General features: G+C 45.2%; 1 protein-coding gene across 1 annotated transcript; it reads left to right on the forward strand.

Moving 5' to 3' along the window:
• The first annotated feature begins 534 nt into the window (after positions 1–534).
• LOC106992426 (leucine-rich repeat-containing protein 37A3-like) lies at positions 535–27,055 on the forward strand. The gene is given in 10 exon segments (XM_077971044.1): positions 535–591; positions 747–1,103; positions 14,746–14,887; positions 15,119–15,674; positions 15,676–15,866; positions 15,869–16,390; positions 16,393–16,449; positions 17,657–17,763; positions 22,919–23,050; positions 26,951–27,055. Coding segments are annotated over 10 exon segments (2,226 nt in total).
• The last annotated feature ends 861 nt before the right edge of the window (positions 27,056–27,916 follow it).

The following is a 27,916-nucleotide window of genomic DNA, read 5'->3' on the forward strand; positions in this document are numbered from 1 at the left end:
ATCAAAGTAAAACAACACGGCTGTTTTCATCTAGAAGGGCTAGATGTGAGAGGGGTGGAATTGAGAGCAGCTTTTTTTTTCTTTTTTTTTTTTGAGACAGAGTTTCACCCTGTTGCCTAGGCTGGAGTGCTGTGGCCTGATCTCTGCTAACTGCAACCTCCGCCTCCTGGGTTCAAGCGATTCTCCTGCCTCAGCCTCCCAAGTAGCTGGGATTACAGGTACCCGCCGCCACGCCCAGCTAATTTTTGTGTATTTTTAGTAGAGACGGGGTTCCACCATGTTGGCCAGGCTGATCTCCAACTCCTGACCTCAGGTGATCCTCCCGCCTCGGCCTCCCAAAGTGCTGGGATTACAGGCCTGAGCCACTGCGCCCAGCCTGAGAGCAGCTTTTTCATATTACATATACAGGCCTTCTATAAACGGCCATAAGTCTCCCCAAAGGGTGGTGGGCATTTCCAACGGGCCAAACGTGGCCTGTCATTCTATTTCTCTCTTCCAGCAGCGAGGTCTAGTAGCACGAAGACCAACCGCCCAATGGCCGCTAACCGTTCTACCCGTCGTCGTTTGGAACTTCGCTCGCCTTCCAGGCCGGTTAAGGCTTTTGTCTGTTGAGGTCGGGACTAGGTAGGTCTCGACCAATAGGGACACAGCGGTCACCGGGACCGCGTCTGCGCGGCTCCGAGGCCTAAGGAGAAGGCCGTGCCTGCGTCCTGAGGCCGCCTTGCCAGGCCCTCTGCACCCTTAAGGCCTCCGCCGCGCGGTGTTCGGGCAGCCATCAGGCTTCTTGGCTCGCCACTCCCGCTGCCACCCAAAGGCGCTGCGTCCCGGAGGCTCGGAGGGGTTTCGTCGAGGCCGGGCAGGCTTGGGCCGGGAGACCAGGCGGCCGGCAGGGTCCGGGCTGGGAGAGGCTGACGCCGCCGTCAGTCACCGAGGTGGGGTGGGGAAGCTTCACGGCCTGGGTCCGGCCAGGGGGCAGCCACAACGGGCCCCCGGTGTGTGCAGAGGGTGGGGCGCGGCCCGTCTTGGAGCCCCCAGCTCACCCGCTGGCCTGGGCCAGAGGAGCCTGGAGGGCCCTGGGGGAGCCAGCCGCGCTCTGCCTGTTGGTAAGAATCCGTATAGTTTTCCTAATGTAGTCAAAGAGGGTTGGTGTCCCAAATGGTTGATAGTGTTTTAGTTGACAATTTCAACACCTGTTAGGAGAAAAGTTCAGATTGCTAGGCCTAGATTCCTAATAAATTTTGTTTTGTTTTGTTTGAAATAGGGCCTCGTTCTGTCACTCATGCTTGGAGTGCAGTGGCTTGATCACAGTTCATTGTTGTCTCGACCTCCTGGGCTCAAGTGAGCCTCCCACTTCAGCCTCCTGAATAGCTGGCACTACAGGTTCACACCACCATGTGTGGCTAATTGAATTTTTTTTTTTTTTTCAGAAACAGGGTCTCACTGTGTTGCCCTGGCTGGTTTTGAACTCTTGGGTTCAAGTGATCTTCCTGCCTCTGCCTCCCAAAGTGCTGGGATTACAGGCGTGAGCCACTGTGCCCGGCCCTAAAACGTTTTTCATAAATTTTTTAAAAGTTGGAATTTGTGGTGTGGTTTTGATTGTCTACTGAAAAAGATTGCAGTCTCCTTTGAGGTTAAAAAAAAAAAAAAAGGAAAGAAAAAACTTCAATAGGCTGTTAATAAATTTGACATTTATTGCTCTTGAAAAATAGCTGTCATCATCTTTTTTCAGGGTAATCACTTTGATCAGTATGAAGAAGGACACTTGGACATTGAGTAAGCACCAGTTGACAAGCCTACAGAATCGATCAGATGATCATTGCTTAATTTCGGGTCTTAGCCAGTTAGGTAGGTAGTGTTCGTGTGACACTTGATGTGAATGAACTTAAACTTATTAATAACCAATACAGTTTAGAATTGTTTTCTTGCATGCCATACAGTAATCAGAGTTTGGAGTGTAATGTAATATTTAATATGTTGGGAAATCAGTCCAAAAATATCTAGAAACACATTAGAATTTTGATGGGGGAAAAATATATTTTTGGCCCATACTAATATTTTGTTGAAGGTAGCAAGGTAAAGTTTAGCATTTTGTCAACTGAATAAAGGAGTAAAATGTATTTTGATCCTTTATAGATTGCCCTTTCCTGGGCAATATAATTATGTATGAAATGTTCCTACGTGGAAGTAGAATATGTATGGAAAAAATTTTTTAAAAGTTCCGTTAGAAACAGTTAAGGGCTGGGCACAGTGGCTAATGCCTGTAATCCCAGCACTTTGGGAGGCCGAGGTGGGCGGATCACCTGAGGTCAGGAATTTGAAAGCAGCCTGGCTAACATGGTGAACCCCAACTCTACAAAAATACAAAAAATAGCCAGCTGTGGTGGCATGCACTTGTAATCCTAGTTACTCCTGAGGCTGAGGAACGAGAATCGCTTGAACCCAGGAGGTGGAGGTTGCAGTTAGCCGAGATTCCACTGCACTCCAGCCTGGGCAACAGAGCAAATCCCGTTTCAACAACAACAAAAGAAACAGTTAAGGAGTAATACATTTTATTTACCAGACTCTTGTGAAACATGGCAAGTTTGGTCTATGTAGCTTAATAAATGTCTAGTTTTTGTCAAAAGTTGATTATTTCTATCTTTTCACACTGCTTAGTTTTGTACACTGATGATATCAGCAATAGAACAAGGAGATTTATTTATCTGACTCAGTTTAAAAAAAAAAAAACTTCGGTTGGACACGTTGGCTCACGCCTATAATCAATCCCAATAATCTGGGAAACTGAGGGAGGTGGATCACCCAAGGTCAGGAGTTCAAGACCAGCCTGGCCAACATGGTGAAACCCTGTTTCTACTAAAAATAGAAAAAAATTAGCCTGGCATGGTGGTGGGCACCTGTAATCCCAGCAGCTTGGGAGGCTGAGGCAGGAGAATTGCTTGAACCTGGTAGCCGGAGGTTGCAGTGAGCCAAGACCACACGATTGTACTCCAACCTGGGCAAGAAGAACGAAGCTCTGTCTCAAAAAAAAAAAAAAACTTCTAAATTTTTGAATATTATTTTCATTTTGAAAAATCCATTTAATTTTTTTAAATTTTTTAAAATTTGAGATGGTGTCTCACTCTGTCGCCCAGGCTGGAGTACAATGGCACATAATCTCAGCTCACTGCAACCTCTGCCTCCTAGATTCAAGCGATTCTTCTGCCTCAGCCTCCTAAGTAGCTGAGATTACAGGCACACATCACCACACCCGGCTAATTTTTGTATTTTTAGTAGAGACGGGGTTTCACAATGTTGGTCACGCTGGTCTTGAACTCCTGACCTCGTGATCTGCTCGCCTCGGCCTCCCAAAGTGCTGGGATTACAGGCGTGAGCCACCGTACCCAGCAAAAAGCCCATTATTTTTAAATAACACAGTCCATTGTTAAAATGTCTGAACTTGTCCTTATCGTCAGCATTTAGTATTTGTGCTTAAGTGTACATATTTAATAAGGGTTTCAGTGAGTTACTGGTAAAACGTGAGTGGGGAAAAAAGTCAGAGGAAATCTGAATCTTTATAACCGTCATGACAAGCCAGCCCCCTTCCCTTTAAGAAACACTAACTAGCTTCTTCCTCAGGAAAATATGAAGGCAATTTAGAGAGTGCAGATATTTTAACTTTAGCTTTTATTTTCAAAACCGTAACATAGTAAAGGATCAACATATATTAATGTTCCCAATTAGGTTGGTATTGTGTGTATTTGTGTGTTTGTGTTTGGGTGTTTACAGAAATTTACACAACCTGGGGTGTTCAACATTTTTCTTCCATAGCAGTTGGCCCGTATTAGCTAGGCAGCCATGATCTGGTTAGTATTGCACGGCCTACCTTTTTAAAATTTCTTCTCTTCTTTCTCTCCACCTCCCTTTTTTTTTTTTTTGAGACGGAGTTTTTGCTCTGTCGCCCAGGCTGGAGTGCAGTGGTGCGATCTTGGCTCACTGCAACCTCCGCCTCCTGGGTTCAAGCGATTCTCCTGCCTCAGCCTCCTGAGTAATTGAGATTATAGGCGCCCACCGCCACGCCCTGGCTAATTTTTGTATTTTTAGTAGAAATGAGGTTTCCCCATGTTGGCCAGGCTGATCTCGAACTCTTGACCTCAGGTGATCCACCTGCCTGGGCCTCCCAAAGTGCTAGGATTACAGGCATGAGCCACGGCGCCTGGCCTCCACCTCCCTAATTTTGTCCTTCTGGTCCAGTGAACTCTGTATAGAATACCTTCTGCCTTAATGTGCTAGCATGATGCTAGACTTAGGCATGGCAGTAATTGATGGCACATGTGATAATGTTGCAGAGGGAGAATTCTCATCGGCTGTTTCACTGAAAGCCTAGTCTTGTGTTTTGACATGGATAAAATGCCAAGCTCACTTTGCTAAGTTAAAAATCACTGGTTTGTGCCTTGTTCTGTATTATTTGGGGGATTATCACAAGGCAGAATTTTGTAATGAAATCTGTAGACTAGATCAGTATCTTGTATTTGAAAAATAACTTTTGCCTTTTAATTTTAAAAATTGGGGTTCAAAGTTTAAGAACAGAGCCATCGGAATCAACTCCCCAGTACCATATTCTACAAGGTGCGTGGTTGGTTAATATTCTTACACAAGCTATAATTCTGTCGGTGCTCAACAGTAGTAGGAAATTTAATTAGATGAAATTTGCAAGCTAGTATTCATTATTAATATACTCAACAAAGACTTTTTTAAACCACTAAATTACATTATATTTAATATTTTTTTAAGCCTTCTTAGAGGGCTACATTGAAAGATTTTTGGAAAATTTATTCCTGTGGCACATGAGGCTAATGCTATTTTACCTCTCACAATGTCCAGGATTTTTTTCTAGCACATGTTATAGGGAAAACACGATCACAGGCAGTCTAATTGAGTAATCATTGTTGAATAATCTCAATAAGTAGGAGTAGAATTGATACATGCCTTGATTATTAAATAGTGCTACCTTCTCCACTTAAAATAACAAACAGTATATAGTACTAAGGCTGGATATTTAATTTTTTAAATAAATAAATGCATATTCAGAAATGTGTATTAGTAATTATGCTTCTAATGAAAATTTACTTCTGAAACATATAAATATATATATTATTTGTGATGTGTTAATTTAGGTAGAAGGAGGAGGAGCTTCATAGCCTACATTGAATTAGATAGAAGTAGGACACAGGATCTGGGAGAATAAACAAATATGTGAGACAAAATAAGAAAAAAAGAAGTAGGACACACTAGATTAGAGAGATCTTATTTCTGTTGCCTGGTCATTTGGAAGTAAAATTTTAAGTGTTCTTTTTTTTAAACTTTTTTTTTTTTGAACCAGAGTCTCTATCACCCAGGCTAGAGTGCAGTTATGTGATCTTGGCTCACTGCAACCTCCGCCTCCCAGGTTCAAGTGATTCTTGTGACTCAGCTTCCCAAGTAGCTGGGACTACAGGTGCCTGCCACCATGCCTGGCTAATTTTTTTTTTTTTTTTTTTTTTAGACATGGTCTCATTCTGTGGTTCAGGCTGGAGTGCAGTGGCACAGTCTCGCCTTACTGCAACCTCTACCTCCTGGGTTCAAGCAATTCTCCTGCCTCAGCCTCCGGAGTAGCTGGGATTACAGGTGCCTGCCACCATGCCCAGCTAATTTTTGTATTTTTTCAGTAGAGACAGGGTTTCACCATGTTGGCCAGGCTGGTCTTGAACTCCTGACCATAGGTGATCCACCCACCTCAGCCTCCCAAAATGCTGGGATTACAGGTGTGCATCACTACTTTTACTTTGTTAAAAGTTATTTTCTTGTGCCTCCTTGTGTTACCCATCATCCTTAAGCCTATTGGATTTTTGATGAATGTTTATAAAACCTTACCTTAAGCCTATTGGATTTTCGACAAGTGTTTATAAAACCTTTTTTCTTTTATTGGTAGGAAAGGGGACCATACTGAATACTAGCCCTTCCTGCAGAGTCACAGAGCTGCCTCTTTTCCTCCAAAAGCAGATAGTTTGAAATGATGGGAAAGGTCCAGATTTTCTGTATTGCTCATTCACTTCCCCGAGGAGGTTGGTGAGGGGAGCAGATTATGGGAGAAGTGTCTATTGTTTCTGTTGCCTTTGTTATGATTGGAAGGACTTAGAGTGGCATATTAAATATTTTATTATAGTCCCTGAGGATTTAAAGAACAGTTTTAACCTAAAGTTTTAGAGAAATTCCACTACCATTTTCTATCAATAGCTTTTTTCTGAGAAGATGACAGTCATCCTCTTGAGTGGTTTTGTAAAAGTGATACTAATGTATATAACCTTAATTTTTTCTTTATTTTTTTCCCCTCTCCCTTTGACCTTTGCTTTCCTTTCACTGTTGTCAATCAGAAGACATTGCTCTTGAGTTTCTCAGCTGGTCTTTACTCGTGAATTACTCATGCTTTCACTCTTCTTTAGTAAATACATTACTTACAAGCAGTGAATTGAAAACCAGACCAAAAAAAAAAAAAAAAAAAGGCCTTCAGTGATTGGACAGTTTCTTACTTTGTGTTACATTTAATTGTTCTTTTGACAGCCCAATTTTTAAAGCCAGGTTCATATGGAAATGCTTTCACTCCACTTGCACTGCTTTTGGAAATAGCATACTGCTTCATCTGTCTATTTTAGTGCATTCATAATATAACACAGTCAGCATAATGTCTCATCACCACTTAGCCAAGCATTGAGTTTTCTTAAAATAAAAAAAAAACAACCGTAATAAAATTTTGATCTCACTGTTTTTTCAGTTTGATATTGGCTGCATGCTAGTTAAGTATTATACACGTACACATACACACACATATACGTACACATTGTTTTAAACCAATCAAGTCTGGCCTGGATTTAGTGCTGATTGTTTTTTCATTTCTAGTGGTGGGGCAGTCTTACACTTACAACTTACTTTGTATCATGAAAATACAAAAAATTAGCTGGGTGTGGTGGTGGGCGCCTGTAGTCCCAGCTACACAGGAGGCTGAGGCAGGAAAATGGTATGAACCCAGGAGACAGAGTTTGCAGTGAGCCGGGATTGTGCCATTGCACTCCAGCCTGGCGACAGAGTCAGACTCCGTCTCAAAAAAAAAAAAAAAAAAAAAGATGAACATTCTCTGTAGCTTGGGTAGTAAAACTGAGGCATTTTATTGTGAAATATTAAAATGGTGCATTCTGTGTGTATACATACAGGAGTGTGCCTATGTAGTTATGTTTGTATTTGCTTGACCATGAAGATAAAAAGTACAAGTGATGCTGTTTTATTTGAAGCCTGAGCACTTCTGGTTTCCTAACCAGAAATTGCTATCTGGTTCTTCTAATGGAATGGAGGGCTTTTCCATTCTTAGACCGTCCAACTCTGAACTTGCTCTGAATCTCAAATCTTTCTCTTCACAGAACAAACATTCAAATGCTTTTCTTCCTTTTTTTGTTTTTAAATATTTATTTATTTATTCATTTATTTATTTATTTTGAGATGGAGTCTCACTCTTGTCACCCAGGCTGGGGTCTCGGCTCACTGCAACCTTCACCTCCCGGGTTCAAGTGATTCTCCTGCCTCAGCCTCTCAAGCAGCTGGGATTACAGGCCCTCACAACCACACCCAGGTAATTTTTGTATTTTTAGTAGAGACGGGGTTTCGCCATGTTGGTCAGACTGGTCTCTACCCCTGACCTGAGGTGATCCGCCCACCTCAGCCTCCCAAAGTGCTGGGATTCCAGGAGTGAGCCACCGCACCCGCCTCTCAAGTGTTTTCAAGTGTTTTTCTGTATATTAGGTTCATTAGCACCAACTTCATGACTTCTAAAATGTGACTGCTTTCATGTCCAGATAGCTTGAATACAGGTATCTACCAATGATATGAGGTGGATAATAAATAATTCGACAGTGTTGCTTATTTCTCAAAAAAAAATTTTTTTTTCCAATTATATTATACCCTCCTCCCCAAGAGGTGGGCAGAAAAGCATTGTTAATCTTTTTTTACAGATGAGGAAAAACAAGATCAGAGGTGCTAACAGTGCTACAGCCTAGTGCCAGGTCTTCTGTCCCCAATTCTAGGTTCTCACCATGACGATGTTTTTCTTTTCTCACAATCTTTACTTCTTCCTCTGACCCTCCCCACCACCCAAAATACTTTTAATTCTGGAAAAGAAACCCAGCTTCACACTGCTACACTTGACCTTATTGCAGTCAGAAGCTTTGGATGATTCCTCATCCAAAATATTAGAGATGAAATGAAAGCAAAGTAGGCATCTGACAAAAGTTGATTTTTCCCTTCTGCATTTTAGGACCTCAAGTAATGTTTTTCCAGAAACTGCTATTATACCATAGATTCACTGTACCTTCAACAACATAGGCTTATGATCTGGCAAATTAAAAAAAAATTTTTTTTTTGTACAGTTGCAAGATTTAATAGAGTGAAGACAGAGCTCCCATACAAAGGGAGGGGACCCAAAAAGGGTAGCCATTGCTGGCTTGAATGCCTGGGTTTATATCCCAATCATTGTCCTTCCTCCTGTGCTCTCAGGCAATAGAGGATTGGCTATTTCTTTACCTCCTGTTTTTGCCTAATTAGCATTTATTGAGCTCTCTCTACTATCTGATTGGTCAGGTGTGAGCTAAGTTGCAAGCCCCATGTTTAAAGGTGGAAGTGGTCACCTTCCAAGCTAGGCTTAGGGATTCTTAGTCGGCCTAGGAAATCCAGCTAGTCCTGTCTCTCAGTCCCCCCTCTCAACAGGAAAGCCCGAGTGCTGTTGGGGAGGTTGGCTGATGACCACTCTAACTGCTTCCTGCTAAATTGGGGCACAGTAGGGGTTGTGCAGTTGAGATTTCCTCAGGAGGAGTGCCTTCGATGTCATTAACATCGAAGCATGGACTAGCTAGTGGACCGGTCCAGCAGTCTGCGGTAGATCTTATTCATGGACTGCATCTGGGGCTCCATTTGAAGAACCATTTGTAGTTTTACAGCTTTGATTCTGGAAGAGACAAACTTAACAAGGAGGTTAAAGATACAGGGTCCAAAGAGGAGTAGCAATATTATAACTGCTAGAGGTCCTAAGAAGGGGAGAATCTGCGGCATCCATTGGCTGAGGAGGCCCCAGGGTCCAGTGTTTTGAAGCTCCTCTGCTCTACATTGTATTCGATATTGAATTTCTTTAACTTTCTTGGTGATGATTCTGGATTGATTAACATTATAACAGCATTCTTCCCCTAAAAATAAATAGGTTCCCCCTCTTTTGGCAGTTAGCAAGTCTAAAGCTCTTTGATTTTGAAGGACTACTGCTGCTAGGGAGTTAAGTTGATCTTGCAAGGTGACCAGGTAGTCAGCAACCCGTTCCATGTCACCATTTAGTTGTTGAGATAATTTGTAGTAGAACTGAGTAGAGGCTGTGATACCACCAATGCCAGTACCTAGTCTGCCTAGCACTCCTGCTCCAATAACAAAAGGAAGAATGGGTACTCTTTTGTTGCAGGGCTTAGGTACGACATGATTGTATAAATCTTGTTCAGTGTAGATGGTCATAGGGGGCACTAAGAATGAGAGGAAGCACATAGATTCTGAAGAGCCATTCAAGCAACTATAGGCTGAGGTACCACAGACTTTTTTGTCCTGAGGGTAGGCAGACCATTTGTGTGGGCGGAGTTACCTACCCGATGCACTGGGAGTTGGTTGTGTCTATAGTAAATTGCTACATTTTACACAGGTGAGGTTTGAGGTATGGGTTATTTCCAGATTGGAAACAAGAGGTCCTACTAAAACGGAAATGGTGTTTATTTATGTACTGAAGTTGTTCCATTGTTCAGGTACAGGGATTGAAATGTATGGCCTGAAGTGCAGGGGGAGGCACATCCAACAGTTAGTAGGGTTTTGGGTTGAGACCTCATGGAGCCCAGTGAGGGTGGTATTAAATAGGCTTACCAGGCGAGTATGGGTACAGAGGGTTTCATGTAGTTTTGAGAGATCTAGTCCTTTGTAGGGGTTAGGGGTGCTGTGTACCCAGGTCAGTTGGGAGATTACATCCTTTACGTGTTTTTCTCTTGCCTGATCTTGAACTCCACCCCATCAGACATACTGGTATGGGTGAAGTAAGTCCAACAGACAGTGGCTCCAAGTCCTCCAGGACAACTAGGATTAATCATTTTCCTTGTCCAATAATGAGTATTTGCATGCTTGCAAAGAGTGGCAGAGTTATAGCAGTTGCTGGGTGCGGGCAGTGAAGGTGGAGGTTCCCTTAGATAAACTCCTATAAGATGGGGCATCAATATTTCCAGGACGCCGCATTCTCCATATAAACTCTTGGTAAGGGGAGCTACTGGTCGTACAGTGGCATGGAGAGGGTGCAGTGAGAGTGAAAGGGGGTAAGAGAACAGTGAAGAGAAAAATATGATAAGGGAGGGCCATGGGGATTTATAATTTTAGTTACTTTCCTCACGGTTGTCTGACAGCCACAAGTCTCCTTTAGCAGTGAGTATGCCGTTCACATCATGAGATGTCCACACAGTAAGATCTCTTCCCTGTATTATTTTAACTGCTTCAGATACTAAGACTGCTACTGCCGCCACTACCCGTAAACAATGAGGCCAACCCTTTGCCACTACATCAGTTTCTTTACTCAGGTATGCCATGGGTGGCAAGCTCCTCCCTCGGACCTGTGTAAGGACACCTAGAGCTATTCCTATTTTTTCTGTGACATATAAAGAAAAGACTTGCCCCATTGGCAAGCATAACACTGGGGCTTGGGTTAGGGTCTTCTTCAGGGCCTGGAAAGCCACTTCTGCTTCAGGTGTCCATCTTACTAAGTGGGTATTGGCTTTCTGAGTTTCCTTAATTAGTGTATATAATGGCCTGGCTATTTCGCTGTACCTGGGAATCCATATTTGGCAGAAACCTGTTATGCCAAGGAACCCTCTTAGTTGCTTTAGGGTATGGGGATGAGGATAAGCCAGTATAGGCTGGATACATTCCTCACTGAGGACCCTGGTGCCTTTGGATAATTTTAGCCCTAAGTATTTAACCTGCTGTGAGCAGAGCTGAGCCTTTGGTTTAGAAACCTTGTAGCCACAGGTAGCGAGGAAATTTAAGAGTGCTTGGGTGGCTTGATGGCACAAGGTTTCTGAACGGGCAGCTAAAAGTAAATCATCCATGTACCGAAGGACAAGAGTGTCCAGGTATGAGAACTGGCTCAAGTCTTGGGCTAATGCCTGGCCAAATAGATGGGGGCTATCCCTGAACCCTTGGGGTAAAACAGTCCAGGTAAGTTGAGATGTTGGGTTCGAAGGATCTTCAAAGGCAAACAAGAATTGAGAGTCAGGATGTACAGGGATACAGAAAAAGGCATCCTTAAGGTCCAGGACTGTAAACCACTCTGCTTCCTCTGGTATTTGGGAAAGCAGAGTATAAGGGTTAGGTACAGCTGGGTATAGAGGGACAACAGCCTCATTGATAATCCTGAGATTTTGCACTAACCTCCACTGTCTGTTGGGTTTCTGTACTTCTAAAATTGGAGTATTGCAAGGGCTATTGCTTGGTTTTACTAGGCCTTGGGCTTTTAGGTCCTTAACAGTCTTTTGGAGTCCTTGTTGGGCCTCAGGTCTAAGGGGGTACTGTCTTTGGTAGGGAAAGGAGGCAGAATCCTTCAGATTAACTTGAAAAGGATGGGCATTCTTTGCTCATCCATATTGTCCTGTTGCCCAGACTTCAGGATTAATTCCTTCCTCAAGCAGGGGACAACAAACGGGTGTTCCTTCTCGTCTGTTCAGGTGTATAATGGCCCCTGCTTTTGCTAGAATGTCTCTCCCTAACAAGGGAGTGGGGCTTTCAGGCATAATTAGAAAAGCATGTGAAAAGAGTAAAATTCCCCAGTCACAGCTCAGTGGCTGGGAGAAGTATCTAGTGACTGGCTGTCCTAGGACCCCTCAGATAGTGACAGATCTGGAGGACAGTTGTCCGAGACAGGAGAGTAAGACTGAGAAGGCCGCAGCAGTGTCCAGGAGACAGTTAACCTCCTGGCCCTCAATGGTCAGGCATACCTGGGGCTCTGTGAGGGTGATGGCATGGGCTGGTGCTTGCACCGGGCACCCTCAGTCCTGCTGCTGGATCATCTGGTTAGTGGCTTCTGACTCAGAGGACCCTCATGCCCTGGGGCAGTGGGCCTTCCAGTGATTCCCTTGACATAAGGGGCATGGAAGAGGGGGTGGCTTATTTCTACTTGGAAAATCTTTTTTAAAGTGCCCTTGCAGACCACACTGGAAGCAAGCCCTATTAGTTAAGCATTCAATTTGCCCAGCTTTTCCCTTTTCCAGAGCCTCCAAAGTCCACTTGCCTGAGGGCCATGACTAAAGTGGTGGCCTTTTTTTATCCCATTTGTCCCGTTCCGTCTGCTCCTTCTGATTTCTATTATAAAAAACCAAGGTTGCCAAGTTCAATAGGGTTTCTAAGTTCTGCTCCAGGCCTAAGGCAGACTTTTGAAGTTTTTTTTCTAATGTCTGCAGTTGACTGAGTGATAAACTTATTCTTTAAGATTAGTTGGCCTTCAATAGAGTCAGGTGACAGGGAGGTATGTTTCCTCAATGCCTCCCTTAGTCTCTCCAGAAAGGCAGTAGGATTTTCTTCCTTTCACTATGTTATAGTGGACATCACTGAATAATTCATAGGTTTCTTCCTAGTTTTCCTTAGTCCTTCCAGCACGCAAGTTAGCGAATGTCTGTGGCACCAATCTCCATGTTCTGATTCTGTGTCCCAGAGAGGGTCTACACTGGGAACTGCCTGCCGGTCTGTGGGAAATTGTTCTCTTTCCTCTGTTGTCATCCTGTCATTGACCTGACTGAGATACCAGAGATCGCCAAACTCTCGGGCTGCAGTTATGGCAGCACTTTTCTCATTTGGGATTAGCGTCTGATTTAGCAGTAACATTATATCTCTCCATGTCAGATCAAAGGACTGTCCTACCCTTGTAAAACATCAATATAGCCATCAGGGTTATCTGAGAATTTACCTAGGTCTATTTTTTTTGCTTTAAGTCTGAGAGAGAAAAAGGTACATGCACTCTGGCTGGGCTGAATTCTCCTCCTCCCACTGCTTGGAGGAGGCATAATCGGGAAATACTGGCACTTTTTGGTTCATTGTTTACCCCTTTGTCTATCTCCTTTTTGACCGTTTGGGTTGAAGGGGGGTCCTTATTAGTTGGGGAAGGAGTCAGGGGGACGCTAGGGTAGGGAGGTGGACCCTGAGGGCTTCCTGTAGGGCATAAATCATACTTTTTACATAATTGCGAGTTGTCTCTTAATGAAAAGAAAGTTTGTATGTATGGCACTTCACTCCATTTGCCTTCTTTTCTACAAAAGAGGTCTAGATGTCAGATGGTGTTATAATTTATACTTCCTTCAAGAGGCCAGGTTTCTCCCCGTTGAAGAGGATATTGTGGCCAGGTGGTACTGCAGAAGAATATAAGCCATTTCCTTCTTAGCGTCTGAGGGTCAAATTGGTCCCAATTCTCCAGAATACATCTTAGGGGCATTTTTGCCTTGGGGGGAATGTTTCCCATCGCTTTGGAGATCCCTTCGTTGTTGCCAAATGTTACGGGGGAGTCCTTGCTCCCAGAGCTCCCAAGATGGTGGCGGGCTGCTTCCAAAATGGTGGCAAGCCTTGTGTTCTCGGCCTCACGGATTCCAAGGAATGGAATCTTGGGCCATGCAGTGAGTGTTATAGCTCTATTTGAAGCCGTGGGTCACGGAAGAGAACCGTGGAACCCAGTGACTAGTGTTCAGCTCCATTAGGATGAACCTGGGCACTTAGCTGTGCAGGAACAATGGCAAGCCTTTAGCCTGATTGGGAGTGGCAGTGGGTGCCTCGCTGGATCAGGAGCACAGCAGATACCCTGCCAGATCCAGAGGGATGGAGGTGAGCGGCGGGTCTGCAACAGCGGCAAACAGCAATGGTGGACGGCAAGCGAAAGCTCAACTCGAGCCGTAACAAACACGGACCAAAACAGAGTGCAGTTGCAAGATTTAACAGAGTGAAGACAGAGCTCCCATACAAAGGGAGGGGACCCAAAGAGGGTAGCCCTAAAAATCTCTTAACCTACACCCCAGATCCCTGTCTATATTTAAGAAAAGAATCTAGGGTGGACACAGTGTTTTTTTCTGTGTTGAGTCTTCTGTGATGGGGCTAGGATTTGTGGGAGCAGAGAACCGTGCAGGTGGGTGGAGCAGGCCGGATGAGGATCTATCAGCAATGGGAGGAGGCCTCCACTTTAGCATCCCTGCCCCTGCTCCTCTCAGAGGGTTGCCTTTCATTGCATTCAGCTGTGATGGTAGCAAGAACACGGGCACACTGAGGATGAGGAGAGAGGGAGCCTTGTGCTCTCTCTATATCTGAGGGAGGACAGCACAGGTTATGGAGCAGTCTGCAGAGAGGCCAGCTCATCAGGGAAGCGCTTGTGTTCCACCTTGGGCTTTGACAAATAATCCTAAGCAGAGCTACTATATGTCACACTATGGAATGTTCCAAGTAGGTGGCCATGTTTTCAAAAGATGTCTTTCTTCCTTTTGTTGTTGCCATTTCAGAGGTTTAGGTTTGGGTGTATGTTTCTCTTCTCTGACTGGCACTTGAATGTTTGCTGACTCCTACTCTGTGTGACCGGGGCATACGGCTGTGAGCTGATGCATGCCGTCCTATCATCTTTCATTATCAAAGCAGTCTCTTCTTTTTTGACAGTTTAAAGAAGCATCTGTAGGGAATCCAGAAGGAGCCTTCATAAAGGTGTTACAAGCCTGGAAGAAGCACAGGAGCACTGAGCTGACTACTGAGCCGGAGGCGCCCTCAGACAGCAATAGCATCAACTTGTCAGGCTTTGGGAGTGAGCAGCTAGACTTAGTGCCAAAAGCTTGCCTTATTTCTCAGCGAAAAATCTATAAGATGTGGAATCAGTGTTACGTTCCTTAAACTGCTTTTTCAAAAGTACTAGATGGAGGTAGGCCCCTGGGTATTTTGAAAAACAATACAAAGAGCCCCTCTCTTCAACCTGCCTCCAACAACTCAACTTATGAAAATAAACTGGGAAAGCTTTCTTTTCTGGAAAATGTGTTAGATGCAGAAATTCAAGAAAAACTCAATGAAGATAAAAGAGAAGAAAAAACTGCCATGCTTATACAGTCCAGCCTTCTAGGTAACAAATTTAAACGCCAAATATTTGAAAAGAAATTAGAAACTGCCCAATTACAGGAAAACAGCCTGGCAAAGATTCCAAATGTCAGCAAAAGCCTACGGAGAGTGAACAGAGTCCTCATGGGCCCAAGGAGCATCCAGAAAAGGCACTTCAAAGAGGTGGGAAAGCAGAGCATCAGGAGGGAACCGGGTGCCCGGGCATTCGTGGAGAACGCTGCCAAAGAAAAACAGCTTGGGAGTCCAGCCCCAAGGGAGCTGGAACAGCCTCACGATGAGCAGGGGCCCAAGAAGTTAGCAGGAAACGCTGTCTACACCAAGCCTCCGTTCACACTAGAGCATAAGGCGGCAGTCTTCTCTTTGTTGAAACCCTTCTCCATGGGTGTGCCTTCTGCCTCCACCCCTGAAAAAGCCCGACCTGAGGTCAGAAACAGATGGAAAGACTTAACTTATGCCATTTTGGTTTTAGAAGATGCAAAGGCTAGATGCAATCGTACATTCTAGAAAAAAATACCGCTTTCTTAAAAGTTGCTCCCATGTGGTCCACAGAACACCCAAGGCCAAAAAGAGTCAAAAGTTCAGAAAGAAAAGTTCTCTCAATAGACTGATGCTCACAAAGAGGCCTCCATTCTCTGCAGCAAAGAGCCTCATAAATTCCCCTTCACAAGGGGTTTTTTGTCTTTAGGAGACCTGAGTCCTCAGGAAAATCCTTTTCCAGTAGTATTTGCTCCTTCAGAACGTTTTATAGAGAACACTAATGTAAAAAACACCACAGCAAGAAGTGCCTTAGAAGAAAACATTTTTATGGAAAACACTACTATGCCAGAAGGCACCATCTCTGAAAACACAACCTACAGTCATCCTCCTGTGGCAGATTCCACTGGGACTGTGTTCAACTTAGAGACAACTGTTAAACACACCAGTGAAACACAATGGGAATACAACAACATGGGCACTGGCTTGTCCCCCAAGCCCAAAATCTTCTACTACCCGTTGCCCTTGTCCCCAGGTGACCGGTTTGAAATTCAGCTAAACCAGCAGCTATGGTCCCTCATCCTCAACAACGATGTGAGAAGGCTCATTTCTCATGTTATCCAAACCTTGAAAATGGACTGCTCTGAGACCCACGTGCAATTGGCCTGTGCCAAGCTCATCTCCAGAACAGGCCTCCTGATGAAGCTTCTCAGTGAGCAGCAAGAACTGAGAACTATATTAATGAAAGCACAGAAGCCCAGAGTGAACAGAAAGAGCAGGACCACACAGAAACACGAGACCCAGACTTTCTCATCATTTAGCATATGCCAGGAATGTTGGGGTGATCAGACCCAACACCAGGTCATGGGGACTATGAAGTCTGGTGGAGTCAAAGGAATGAGACAAGACAAATTAAGAGAACATAGGGTGGGTCCAGGGGGCCAATGCCAGTATGGAGGCTGTGAAGGCTCTTCGAGGGCTCTGGGAGCCCACACTATTTATTGGTAATCAAACAAAGAAGCAGGTGGTGAGGACGTGCGGATGTGGGGGTAACAGGTGAGGACGTGAGGAAGTGGGGGTAGAAAGGCAGCAGTGCATCAAGCATAGCTGTGATGGCTTAGCATATGCTGTGCCACTTGAGATAAGGGAGACAGATTCTTCTAATTCAAGATACAATCAATTTATGATCTTGGGAGAGAAAGGAGCAAGGGGCCAGCAAGTCTGGACACATTCCAGAGGCTACAAGGGGTTTTATGCCCTGAGCCCTGGGTTCTCTCCAAGCCACAAGGGGTTTTATGCCCTGGACTTAGATTATAGTGTGGCAGTGCAGCCTTCCACCCTTTGGTGCAGAGCTGGGTGTTCCATAGGTCACGAGGGGTTTTAGACTCTGGACCCAGCACATGTTCCAAGACTCTTTTACATTATGTCAGACAAGCAAGCCCTGCCTCAGCCCTTCCACCAACAAGGAAAGTGCCCACACAGGAGAACCTCGATTCCCAGACCATAGCTTGTCTTGGCCACGTAACTCTGGCCATGACAGTGATCTCCCACTTTGCTCATTTAGAGAGTGAAATAGATTAGTACACAAGATAAACTGTAGGCCAGGTATGATGGCTCATACCTGTACTTCTAGCACTTTGGGAGGCTGAGGTGGGTGGATTGCTTGAGGTCAGGAGTTTGAGACCAGCATGGCCAACATAGTGAAACCCTGTCTCCACAAAAAAATATAAAAATTAGCTGGTTGTGGTGACACATGCCTGTAGTCCCAGCTACTCGGGAGGCTGAGGTGGGAGGATCACCTGAGCCCAGGGAGGTCGAATCTGAGGTGAACCATGATCGCACCACTGTACTCCAGCCTGGGCAACAGAGTGAGACCCTGCCTCAAAAAATAAAATAGAACCTGTAAGCTACTCACCTGGAATACTGGGGTATTGAATAGTTAGCTTTCATGCCCTTAGTTTTTTTAAAAAATTGTTCTTTCCTTTTTTTTTTAACTTCACTAAAGAAGTTCCAGGATATGGCTATAACAAACTAATCTTGGCAATATCTGTGACTGTAATACTAACGATTTTGATTATAATTTATTGTCTCATTGAGGTAAGGACAATAATTAATTCAGGTTTTCAGAATGCAGTCCTGTCTTTGTGTAGATTCAGAGCCCACAAACTCAAAACCAAAGCCACTTTCCCACCTGCTGCTACTTGACACTCTTCTTCAGTCGTTTAAGGCTGAGGTATGCTTCCTTCTTCCTGTGTACTTTCAGCCCAAAGTGAGACTTTTGAGTTGGGAAGAGATACTTCTGAATTAGACTACTGATCAGTGTCACCTAATTCTAATCCCAACCACCTTTATTCTAGGCAGACCATACTCACTGCCATGCTTACCCTTCTATTGGGCACCTTTGTCCTCCTTCCTGTTGGCCTTCTGGTTCCTACCCAACTGTCCAGTCCATAGGCCTCAATAACTCATTTTTGCCCACCCCTGTGGTAGCATTTTCTGTCGCCTTTATCTACTCAAGTAACCGCTTTATCACTTATTATTCTGTATTTTCATTTATAGGATCTTACCTAGCCATATGGCCTGCTGCCTCTGCCAATTTAAAAATAGCATTGAGGTTGTTTGCAAGACAGTCAAGCTGCATTGCAATAGTGCATGTCTGAGAAACACCACACATTGTCATGAGTCCAAACTGCCTGGTGATAACTTGTTACATTATTTTAAGTATTTGTTTTTAAATTTTTTTGTTTTTTTATTTTTTTTAATTTTTTATTTTTTATTTATTTATTTATTTTTTTGAGACGGAGTCTCGCTCTGTCACCCAGGCTGGAGTGCAGTGGCCGGATCTCAGCTCACTGCAAGCTCCGCCTCCCGGGTTTACGCCATTCTCCTGCCTCAGCCTCCCAAGTAGCTGGGACTACAGGCGCCCGCCACATCGCCCGGGTAGTTTTTTGTATTTTTTAGTAGAGACGGGGTTTCACCGTGTTAGCCAGGATGGTCTCGATCTCCTGACCTCGTGATCCGCCCGTTTCGGCCTCCCAAAGTGCTGGGATTACAGGCTTGAACCACCGCGCCCGGCCAAACTTTTTTATTTTTATTTTTATTTTTATTTATTTATTTTTTTTAGTAGAGACGGGGTTTCACATGTTAGACAGGATGGTCTCAATCGCCTGACCTCGTGATCCACCCGTCTCGGCCTCCCAAAGTGCTGGGATTACAGGCTTGAGCCACCGCGCCCGGCCAACTTTTTTATTTTTAATTGATGATAAAATTTTCAGCTAATGATAAAATTGCTTTATTTTTATTTACTCATTCAGCGTTAAACTCCCTAAATTTCTGAACTCCTCCCTTGCTGAGAGTCAGGTTCTGTTATTATTACAAAATTTAGTAATAGAACTGTTCCATATACGTAAAGGACCAAGAGAAAAGAATGGGAAGCCTAGGGAATGACATTAACATCCACATCCTGTGTACCGTGCTCTCTACTTGGTGCTTTGCCCCCAGTGATAATTTATTCATATAAATTAGCAATGTAGTTTGTAAGCTGGTTTTATATGCATGAGGTCTCAAGTACTCTCTGCCTTACAGGACAGATGTAGATCCAGTTTTGGTTTTTTTGTTTTTACAAGTTTATGAGCATACAAGTGATGCTGTTTCATTTGAAGCCTGAGAGCTTCTGGTTCCATAACCAGAAATTGCTACCTGCTTCTTCTAATGGAATGGAGGGCTTTTCTATTCTTAGACCATCCAACTCTGAACTTGCTCTGAATCTCAAACCTTTCTATTCACAGAACAAACACTCAAGTGCTTTCAAAAGTTTTTCTGTAGATTAGGTTCATAAGCACCAACTTCATGACTTATAAAATGTGACTTCGTTCATTTCCAGATAGCTTGAATACAGGTATCTACCAGTGATGTTGGGTGGATAATAAATAATACTAATACTTGGCTACTTACATAAAGACAGTGTTGCCTATTTTTCAAAACTTTTTTCTTTTTTTTAACCAATTATATTCTTCCCTTCTCCCCAAGAGATGGACAGAAAAGCATTGTTAATCTCCTTTTACAGATGAGGAAAAACAAGATCAGAGGTGCTAACAGTGCTACAGCCTAGTGCCAGGTCTTCTGTCCCCAATTCTGGGTTTTCCCCAAGCCCATGTTTCTCCTTTCTCACAATCTTTACTTCTTCCTCTGACCCTCAGCACCACCCAAAATACTTTTAATTCTGGAAAAGAAACCCAGCTGTGCACCGTTACACTTGACCTTCATGCAGTCAGAAGCTTTGGATGGTTCCCCATCCAAAATATTAGCGACGAAATGAAAGCAAAGTAGGCATCTGACAAAAGTTGATTTTTCCCTTCTGCATTTGAGGACCTCAAGTAAGGTTTCTCCAGAAACTGCTATTATGCCATAGATTCACTGTACCTTCAACAACATAGACATACAATCTGGCAAATTAAAAATCTCTTAACCTACACTCCAGATCCCTGTCTATATTTAAGAAAAGAATCTAGGGTGGACACAGTGTTTTTTTCTGTGTTGAGCCTTCTGTAATGGGGCTAGGATTTGTGGGAGCAGAGAACCGTGCAGGTGGGTGGAGCAGGCCGGATGAGGATCTATCAGCAATGGGAGGGAGCCTCCACTTTAGCATCCCTGCCCCTGCTCCTCTCAGAGGGTTGCCTTTCATTGCATTCAGCTGTGATGGTAGCAAGAACACGGGCACACTGAGGATGAGGAGAGAGGGAGCCTTGTGCTCTCTCTATATCTGAGGGAGGACAGCACAGGTTATGGAGCAGTCTGCAGAGAGGCCAGCTCATCAGGGAAGCGCTTGTGTTCCACCTTGGGCTTTGACAAATAATCCTAAGCAGAGCTACTATATGTCACACTATGGAATGTTCCAAGTAGGTGGCCATGTTTTCAAAAGATGTCTTTCTTCCTTTTGTTGTTGCCATTTCAGAGGTTTAGGTTTGGGTGTATGTTTCTCTTCTCTGACTGGCACTTGAATGTTTGCTGACTCCTACTCTGTGTGACCGGGGCATACGGCTGTGAGCTGATGCATGCCATCCTATCATCTTTCATTATCAAAGCAGTCTCTTCTTTTTTGACAATTGAAGAAGCATCTGTAGGGAATCCAGAAGGAGCCTTCATAAAGGTGTTACAAGCCTGGAAGAAGCACAGGAGCACTGAGCTGACTACTGAGCCGGCGGTGCCCTCAGACAGCAATGGCATCAACTTGTCAGGCTTTGGGAGTGAGCAGCTAGACTCAGTGACGAGAGCTCGCGTTATATCTCAGTGAAAAATCTATAAGATACGGAATCAATGTTATGTTCCTTAAACTGCTTTTTTCAAAAGTACAAGATGGCGATAGGCCTCCGGGTATTTAGAAAAACAAAATACAAAGAGCCCCTCTCTTCAACCTGCCTCCAACAACTCAACTTATGAAAATAAACTGGGAAAGCTTTATTTTCTGGAAAAATATGTTAGATGCAGAAATTCAAGAAAAAATCAATGAGGTTGAAAGGGAAGAAGAAACTGCCATGCTTATACAGTCTAGCCTTTTAGGTCCCAAATTTAAATGCCCAATCTTTCAAAAGAAATTAGAAATTGTCCAACCACAGGAAAACAACCTGGCAAAGATTCAAAGTGTCGGCAAAAGCCTGCGGAGAATCAGCAGTCCTCATGAGCCCAAGGAGCATCCAGAAGGGGCACTTTGAAGAGGTGGGAGAGTGGAGCATCAGGAGAGAACAGGGCGCCTGGGCATTTGTGAAGAATGCTGCCAAAGAAAAGTCTCGGGAGTCCAGCCCCAAGGGAGCTGGAACAGCCTCACATGGTGCAGGGGCCAAGAAGTTAACCAAGAAGCACTTCATCTCCCACCCCCCATCAAATGATGCCAAGGAGACTAACTCTTAAGGGGACTGATGTAAAATGCTTCTGCCCAGCACAGGCGTGCAGTTTGTTCACTGCACAAGAGCACTTGGCCGAGGGGGTGAGTGGGGCTGAAAATCCTGCCCATGCTCCATGCTGAGCTCTGGAGACATTGTGGGGCCCTTCCGGACAGACATGAAGGGCTTCTGAAAGTCCCGCATGCATGGAATTATTTTCAAGACCCCAGGTATGTGGTCTGCAGTGGTTCTTCTCACTGTGATTATGGACTAAGGTACTCATTTAGTCCTAATAAGACCAGAGAAGCACATTGTGAGAGGCGTGGGAAATGGCAGCATCGCTCACTGTCTTGTGCGTGTATCTCCCCAGAGGCATTTTCAGATTTCTGCCACGTAGGAGATGCTCATGGTGAACTGAAACTCAGGTACATTGGAGGATTCATTGCTGTGGCCAGAGAAAGCAGAGGACACGCAAAATGCATATTTCCCTTTCTGTCTTCCAGGATGGCTTTTTCTAGTTAAGACAACCACTCTGGCTTAGGGATATGTACAGACTGCCCGGTGCTACATGCGTGAAAAACATGGCACAGAAACGTCACGGCAAGGAGTCTTCCAACGAGAATGACATCTTTCACAAGGACGTGGAGTAAACCACAGAGCCTTCATGGTTCCCATCTAAAATCAGGAGGGGGTGAAAAGGTGAATTGCTCCTTTCAAGAATCAACAACCTTGGCATTTTAATTTCTATCCCAGGGACAGCAAAGCCCCAACAGAGAAGACTCAAACCAGAAAGTTGTCCGGCTACTGAGCGGGAGGAGAGTGAGGTCCCCTGGGAGGACCTCAGGCTTCAGGCCTCTGCAAACTTGGGAAACCGCTGCTGAGGTCCTTCCAGCTCCACAGTCCCCAGGCTGGTGACTGATGGGAGAATATGGAGGACAGCTGACCACCACAGCCTGCATGTCTGCTGCTAGCAGGGAGGAAAGGATGACTTCTACCTCCTTTCCATATTCCAAATTTCACATGACTGCATTTTTTTGGCAGCACCCTGCTGGCAAGGGGGCCTTGACCTGTGGTTCCTGGGCTTCCAGCACCTGCACAGAAAGGGGTGAAATGAGTGTCACGAGCAGCCACCACTCTGCAGCACAACTCCACATCCAGGCATGGTGGGGAGCCCCACTTGGAGGTGTCCTGGTGCCCTACCCACTTTTTGTTAGGCATTTGAGTGTCCAAGGCTTTGCAGAAGAAGCAGGCTATGGTGGAATAACGTGGTGGAGAGGCCTGGAGAGGTGTCATTCTAGCTGGGCAGTGGGTGACACGCAGTCATCCCCTTAGTGAATGCTGGGCCGGCTGCTGTGCTCTGTGTCTCCCTGCAGGCCTGTGGATCCACCAGGGGGCTCCGTTCCTTCTGGGCCAAGGCTGAAGAAGCCGCGGCTGCACCAGAGAAGGGCATCTGGGTGAAAGTGGAAGCCCACATGGGCCCGCAGAACTGCCTAAGCCATCTTCAGGTGAGGGCTCAGAACTGGCAGGCTTTCATTTCTGCTTCATTCCATGGCCAAAGCAAGCCACGTGGGCAAGTCTGAAGCCAGGGGTGGGAAAGTACCCTCCACCCACAACGAAACCATGGCAAGCAGTAGGTGCAAAGAGGGCCGAGGAATTGGGGCCAGTAGTTCTATCTATCCCAGTGAGTGAGGAGCCCTGCTTTGGGGGTTGCACAGCTTGGGTCTGTTCTTGCAGTGGTGTCTGTCACTATGAACACACCACCATGGATTGCCATCAGGTCAGGGACCCTGACAAGGCAAGAATCATGTCCTCTGCACACAACCCCACTCCCTTCCCCACCATGCCTAACACCAAGCCCAGCCCTCAGGGATGACTCAGGAATATTACTGAGAGCATTTTAGGCCATTCCTTCATTATCCCCATGTGACTTGTTGATAAAGATAAGTTCCTCTTCAAAGTTCACCTTTTTGAATAAAAGGGATTTCTTTAAATATTTCTTTTAAATCTCCACAGCTTTTCATATCTCACACTAACAGATCTTTTATTCTACTAATAATTATTTGTTAAGCCCAAGTAGTTGTTAAATGGAGTAAAATAATAAGTATATTTTGTGTTCTTATATTGTAACCAAGGCCTGTCTCATTTGTTCCCTAAGTCTGTCCAGACATGCCTGAACATGCCCAGGCATGTCCCAGCTTGCAGCCTATGCCCCTTCCTTATTTGGAAATGTTATTGCCTCCCTAGTTTCCTGTAAAAAAAATCCCCTCCCTTCCTTTGTTCCCCATTGTACCTTTACCTATTTAGGAAAATTTCAAGGTTTTAGCCAGTCAGGATCAGTTTAGATTGTGAGGTCCAGCTCCAACCAATGGAGGTAGGACACAGCAGTAGAAGCCCAATGCGTCAGGGATAAAAACTCCTGCCTTTCTTTGTTCAGTGTGCTCTCATGGCAATCCACCTTCCAAGAAGCACCCTTTCTGCAGAAAGTAAATTTGCCTTGCTGAGAAAATTATTTGTCTAAGTGCTGGTTCTTCTTTGTGGCACTGAGGAACAAGCATTTGTTTGTAACACTTGTTATGAAATGTAGATTGGACTGGGCGCTGTGGCTCACACCTGTAATCCCAGCACTTTGGGAGTCTAAGGCAAGTGTATCACCTGAGGTCAGGAGTTCAAGACCAGTCTGGGCAACATGGTGAAACCCCGTCTCTACTGAAAATACAAAAATTAGCTAGGCATGGTGGTGTGTGCCTGTAATCCCAGCTACTCGGGAGGCTGAGGCAGGATAATAGCTTGAGCCCCAGAGGTGGATGTTGCATTGAGCTGAGATTGTGCCATTGCACTCCAGCCTAGGCGACAGAGTGAGACTCTGTCTCAAAAAAAAAAAAAAAAAAAAAAAAGAAAAGAAAAAGAAAACATAGACTTATTTCCTAAAGTTCAGCACATAGTGCTAAGTATTTCCCCTGTAAGCTGTAAACAGATGCTGCCGTTTGAAACTGGGATCTGTCCCCAGATCTGTCAGACCACCAAATCCCATGTCTACTGCCACTCTCCAGAAGAAAGGGTTCATAGAGAGCCAAACACCAAGGCAGGTTAGTGAAATTTCTCTAAAGTTCATTTAAAGCTGGAAAGAGGCTCACCACCTGAAATGCACTAAGAGGAAGGCTGTCCAGGGATCCAGATGGACTTAAGGACAATTTTTTTTTGACACAGTCTCATTCTGTCTTCCAAGCTGGAGTTCTGTGGTGCAAACTTGGCTTACTGCAAGCCTCAAGCTCCTGGGCTCAGGTGATCCTCCCACCTCAGCCTCCCAAGTAGCTGGTACTACAATCATGTGCCACCATGCCCAATTTTTTTAATTTTCTTGTAGAGATGGGGTCTCCCTGTGTTGCTCAGTCTAGTCTTAAACTCCTGGACTTAAGTGATCGTCCTGCCTCTGCCCCTCAAGTGCTAGGATTACAGGCATGAACCAAAGAACCTGTCCTCTTAAGGACAATTTTAAGAACACGGAGGCTCACTGTCAGAGCGCCTGCTGCTCTACAAAGCCCCTTGGCCCCTCTCACCAGGACAAAAGCAAGATCAGCCCCAGATGTTTTGCCTTAATGGCCATCTTTCTCAGGAGACTCTGCCCTTTAAAGGAGAACCACTTAGAACTATGATTAGCCCTAAAGAATGCCACCAGCACTACCGAATGCCAGGCATGGGCCACATGGGTGGCAAGTATATTTTAGAGCAGTGATTAATGGTAAATTATTTCCCTCAGCCCCTAAAGTTGACTATTCAATGTTAAACTATCTCAGACTCAGGACGACAAAAGTGGAGGCATGAGGAACCTAGGGTTGTTTTGAAGTGTCTTGGTTACAGTATATGTAGAAGATTTTAGAGCTTGTTGTAAAAACATGATGACCCATGGCTCTCCAGGCTGGGTGAGGAATTGCCTTTGTAAATTACAAGAGGATATTATGCAGCAGTTTTTAAAAATGAGGCAGACTAGGCCAGGTGCAGTGGCTCATTCCTGTAATCCCAGCACTTTGGGAGGCCAAGGTAGGCGGATCACCTGAGGTTGGGAGTTCAAGACCAGCCTGACAAACATGGAGAAACTCTGTCTCTACTAAAAATACAAGAGCAAAACTCCATCACAAAAAAAAAAAAAAAAAAAAAAAAGGGTGGGGGAAGACTGGGGCAATCTGTCTCCAAAATACATAGGCGCTGTTAAGGGAATACAGCAAGATGTAGTAGGGCATGTATCATATGCTACTGTGTACCTTGCATTAGCTGTACAGAACTGTGTGGTCCGATACAGTAGCCACTAGCCACATATGGTTACTTACTTGTAAATTTAGGCCAGGCACGGTGGCTCATGCCTGTAATCCCAGCACTTTGGGAGGCCAAAGTGGGAGGATAACTTGAGGCCACAGCCTGGGCAACATACTGAAACCATTTTTCTACAAAAAAATTTAAAAATGTAAAAATTGGCCAGGCACTGTGGCTTGTGCCTGTAATCCCAGCACTTTGGGAGGCCGAGGCAGGCGGATCACCTGAAGTCAGGAGTTTGAGACCAGCCTGCCAACATGTAGTGAAATCCCGTCTCTACTAAAAAATACAAAAATTAGCCAGGCATGGTGGTGCACACCTGTAGTCTCAGCTACTTGGGAAGCTGAGGCCGAATCGCCTGAACTTGGGAGGCAGAGGTAGCAGTGAACTGAGATGGTGCCACTGCACTCCAGCCTGGGCGACAGAGCAAGAAAAAAAAAAGTAGCCAAACATGATAGTGTGCATCTGTAGTCCCAGCAACTCAGGAAGCTGAGGTGGGAGGTCTTGAGCCCAGGAGGTCAAGGTGGCAGTGAGCTATGATCGCACTATTGCACTCCAGCCTGGGCAACAGAGTAAGGCCCTGTGTCAAAAAATAAATTTAAATTTAAATTAATACAAATTAAATACATTTTAAAAGTCAGCTCCAGCTGGATGTGGTAGCACACACCTATAATCCCAGTCCTTTGGGAGGCCAAGGTAGGAGGATCGCTTGAGGACAGGAGTTTGAGACCAGTCTAGCCTACGTGGCAAAACCCCGTCTCTACTGAAAATACAAAAAATTAGCCGGGCGTGGTGGTGGGCACCTGTAATCCCAGCTACTTGGGAGGCTGAGGCAGGAATATTTGTCAGAGAATCAGGATAGAACATACTTTATTTAACAGCCTGTTAGTTTAATTTATAATTTGCAACTATTGAGACAGATGACCTGTGGCATCCATCTGTCCTCTTGCCCTGAGCTGCACATCCAGACTTGACTCATAGGCCCCAGCTTGGGTTTTCTGGTTCTTTGAATAGGTAGGAATCTACCAGGGCTCATGTTTTTCCCAGCTGCAGGGCTGGGTTGGAGGGTCCCTCTGGTTCCCCTTCGAATGTTGCAGAAACCAAATTTCCAGCATGTGGTCCTGGACTATGGAAACCTCTCCCCCTGCCTGGGACTCTCACTCTCCAGACGAGTTCATTCAGGTCATCTGAGGCTCCTGTAGATTTTTGGCCACAAATGGTTCCTCATAAAGTAGTGCCCCCAGGATGTTCAGCCTCCCCCCTGCCCCTGCAGGCTTCCTATCCCAGGGTGCCATGTGCTGTTGCCCTCCTGGGAAGAGAAGTCTGGAGGGGCACAGGGCAGCACTGCCCACTTAGAAGCCCCTTGGGCTTTCTGTCAGATCCTGTCGCCCTGTTCCAGAGGGAAGAGTGGGCTGTCAGTAACAAAATGTTTTCTCTTTTGCCCCTTTTTTGCTACAGTTGGTAGAAATTCGTCCCAGACTTCCTTGGTAACTAATGATGTTGGGGTGTTGTGGCCTTCACTGGGAGGAGACAGGTTGTCAGGTCACCGTTTCACAGATGGTTGACCCGATGCCAACCATAACAGGCAGGTCTCCTTTGGCTGCAACTCACAGAAGCCCAATTCAAACATGTTCTGTGAGTGGGGACATTTACTGAACCTCAGAATTGAAGGAAGTGGAAGGTTGTGTTTGGGTCCCAGAAAGGGTTAACCGTGGGACTGGAATCCCATCCAGACTCTACTCCCTCTTCACGGAGTCTTAGCGTCTCTGTGTCCTCTGGCCCAGCACCCACAGGCTTCTTGTGAGAAGCTGAGCAGCTTTACTTGCTTCTACTTCCAAAAGTAGTGACTGGCCCACAAGCATTCCTATGCCTATGTGGGGGTGGTAGGGGACAGGGCCCTGGGACTTGCAGCCCCCACTAAAGCCTCATGAGGGAAGGAGTTCCCCTAAAGGTGGTGCTGTTCCCAGACAGGAAGGGAACAGTCAGTGCTCTCCACCCTGTCCCGCCCAGCATTGTCCTTACAGATGTCACCTGTCCTTCCAGGCCCAGCTGCTATTTCTGCC

The sequence above is a fragment of the Macaca mulatta genome, chromosome 16 (assembly GCF_049350105.2).
Source record: "Macaca mulatta isolate MMU2019108-1 chromosome 16, T2T-MMU8v2.0, whole genome shotgun sequence".
Lineage (NCBI taxonomy): Eukaryota > Metazoa > Chordata > Mammalia > Primates > Cercopithecidae > Macaca > Macaca mulatta.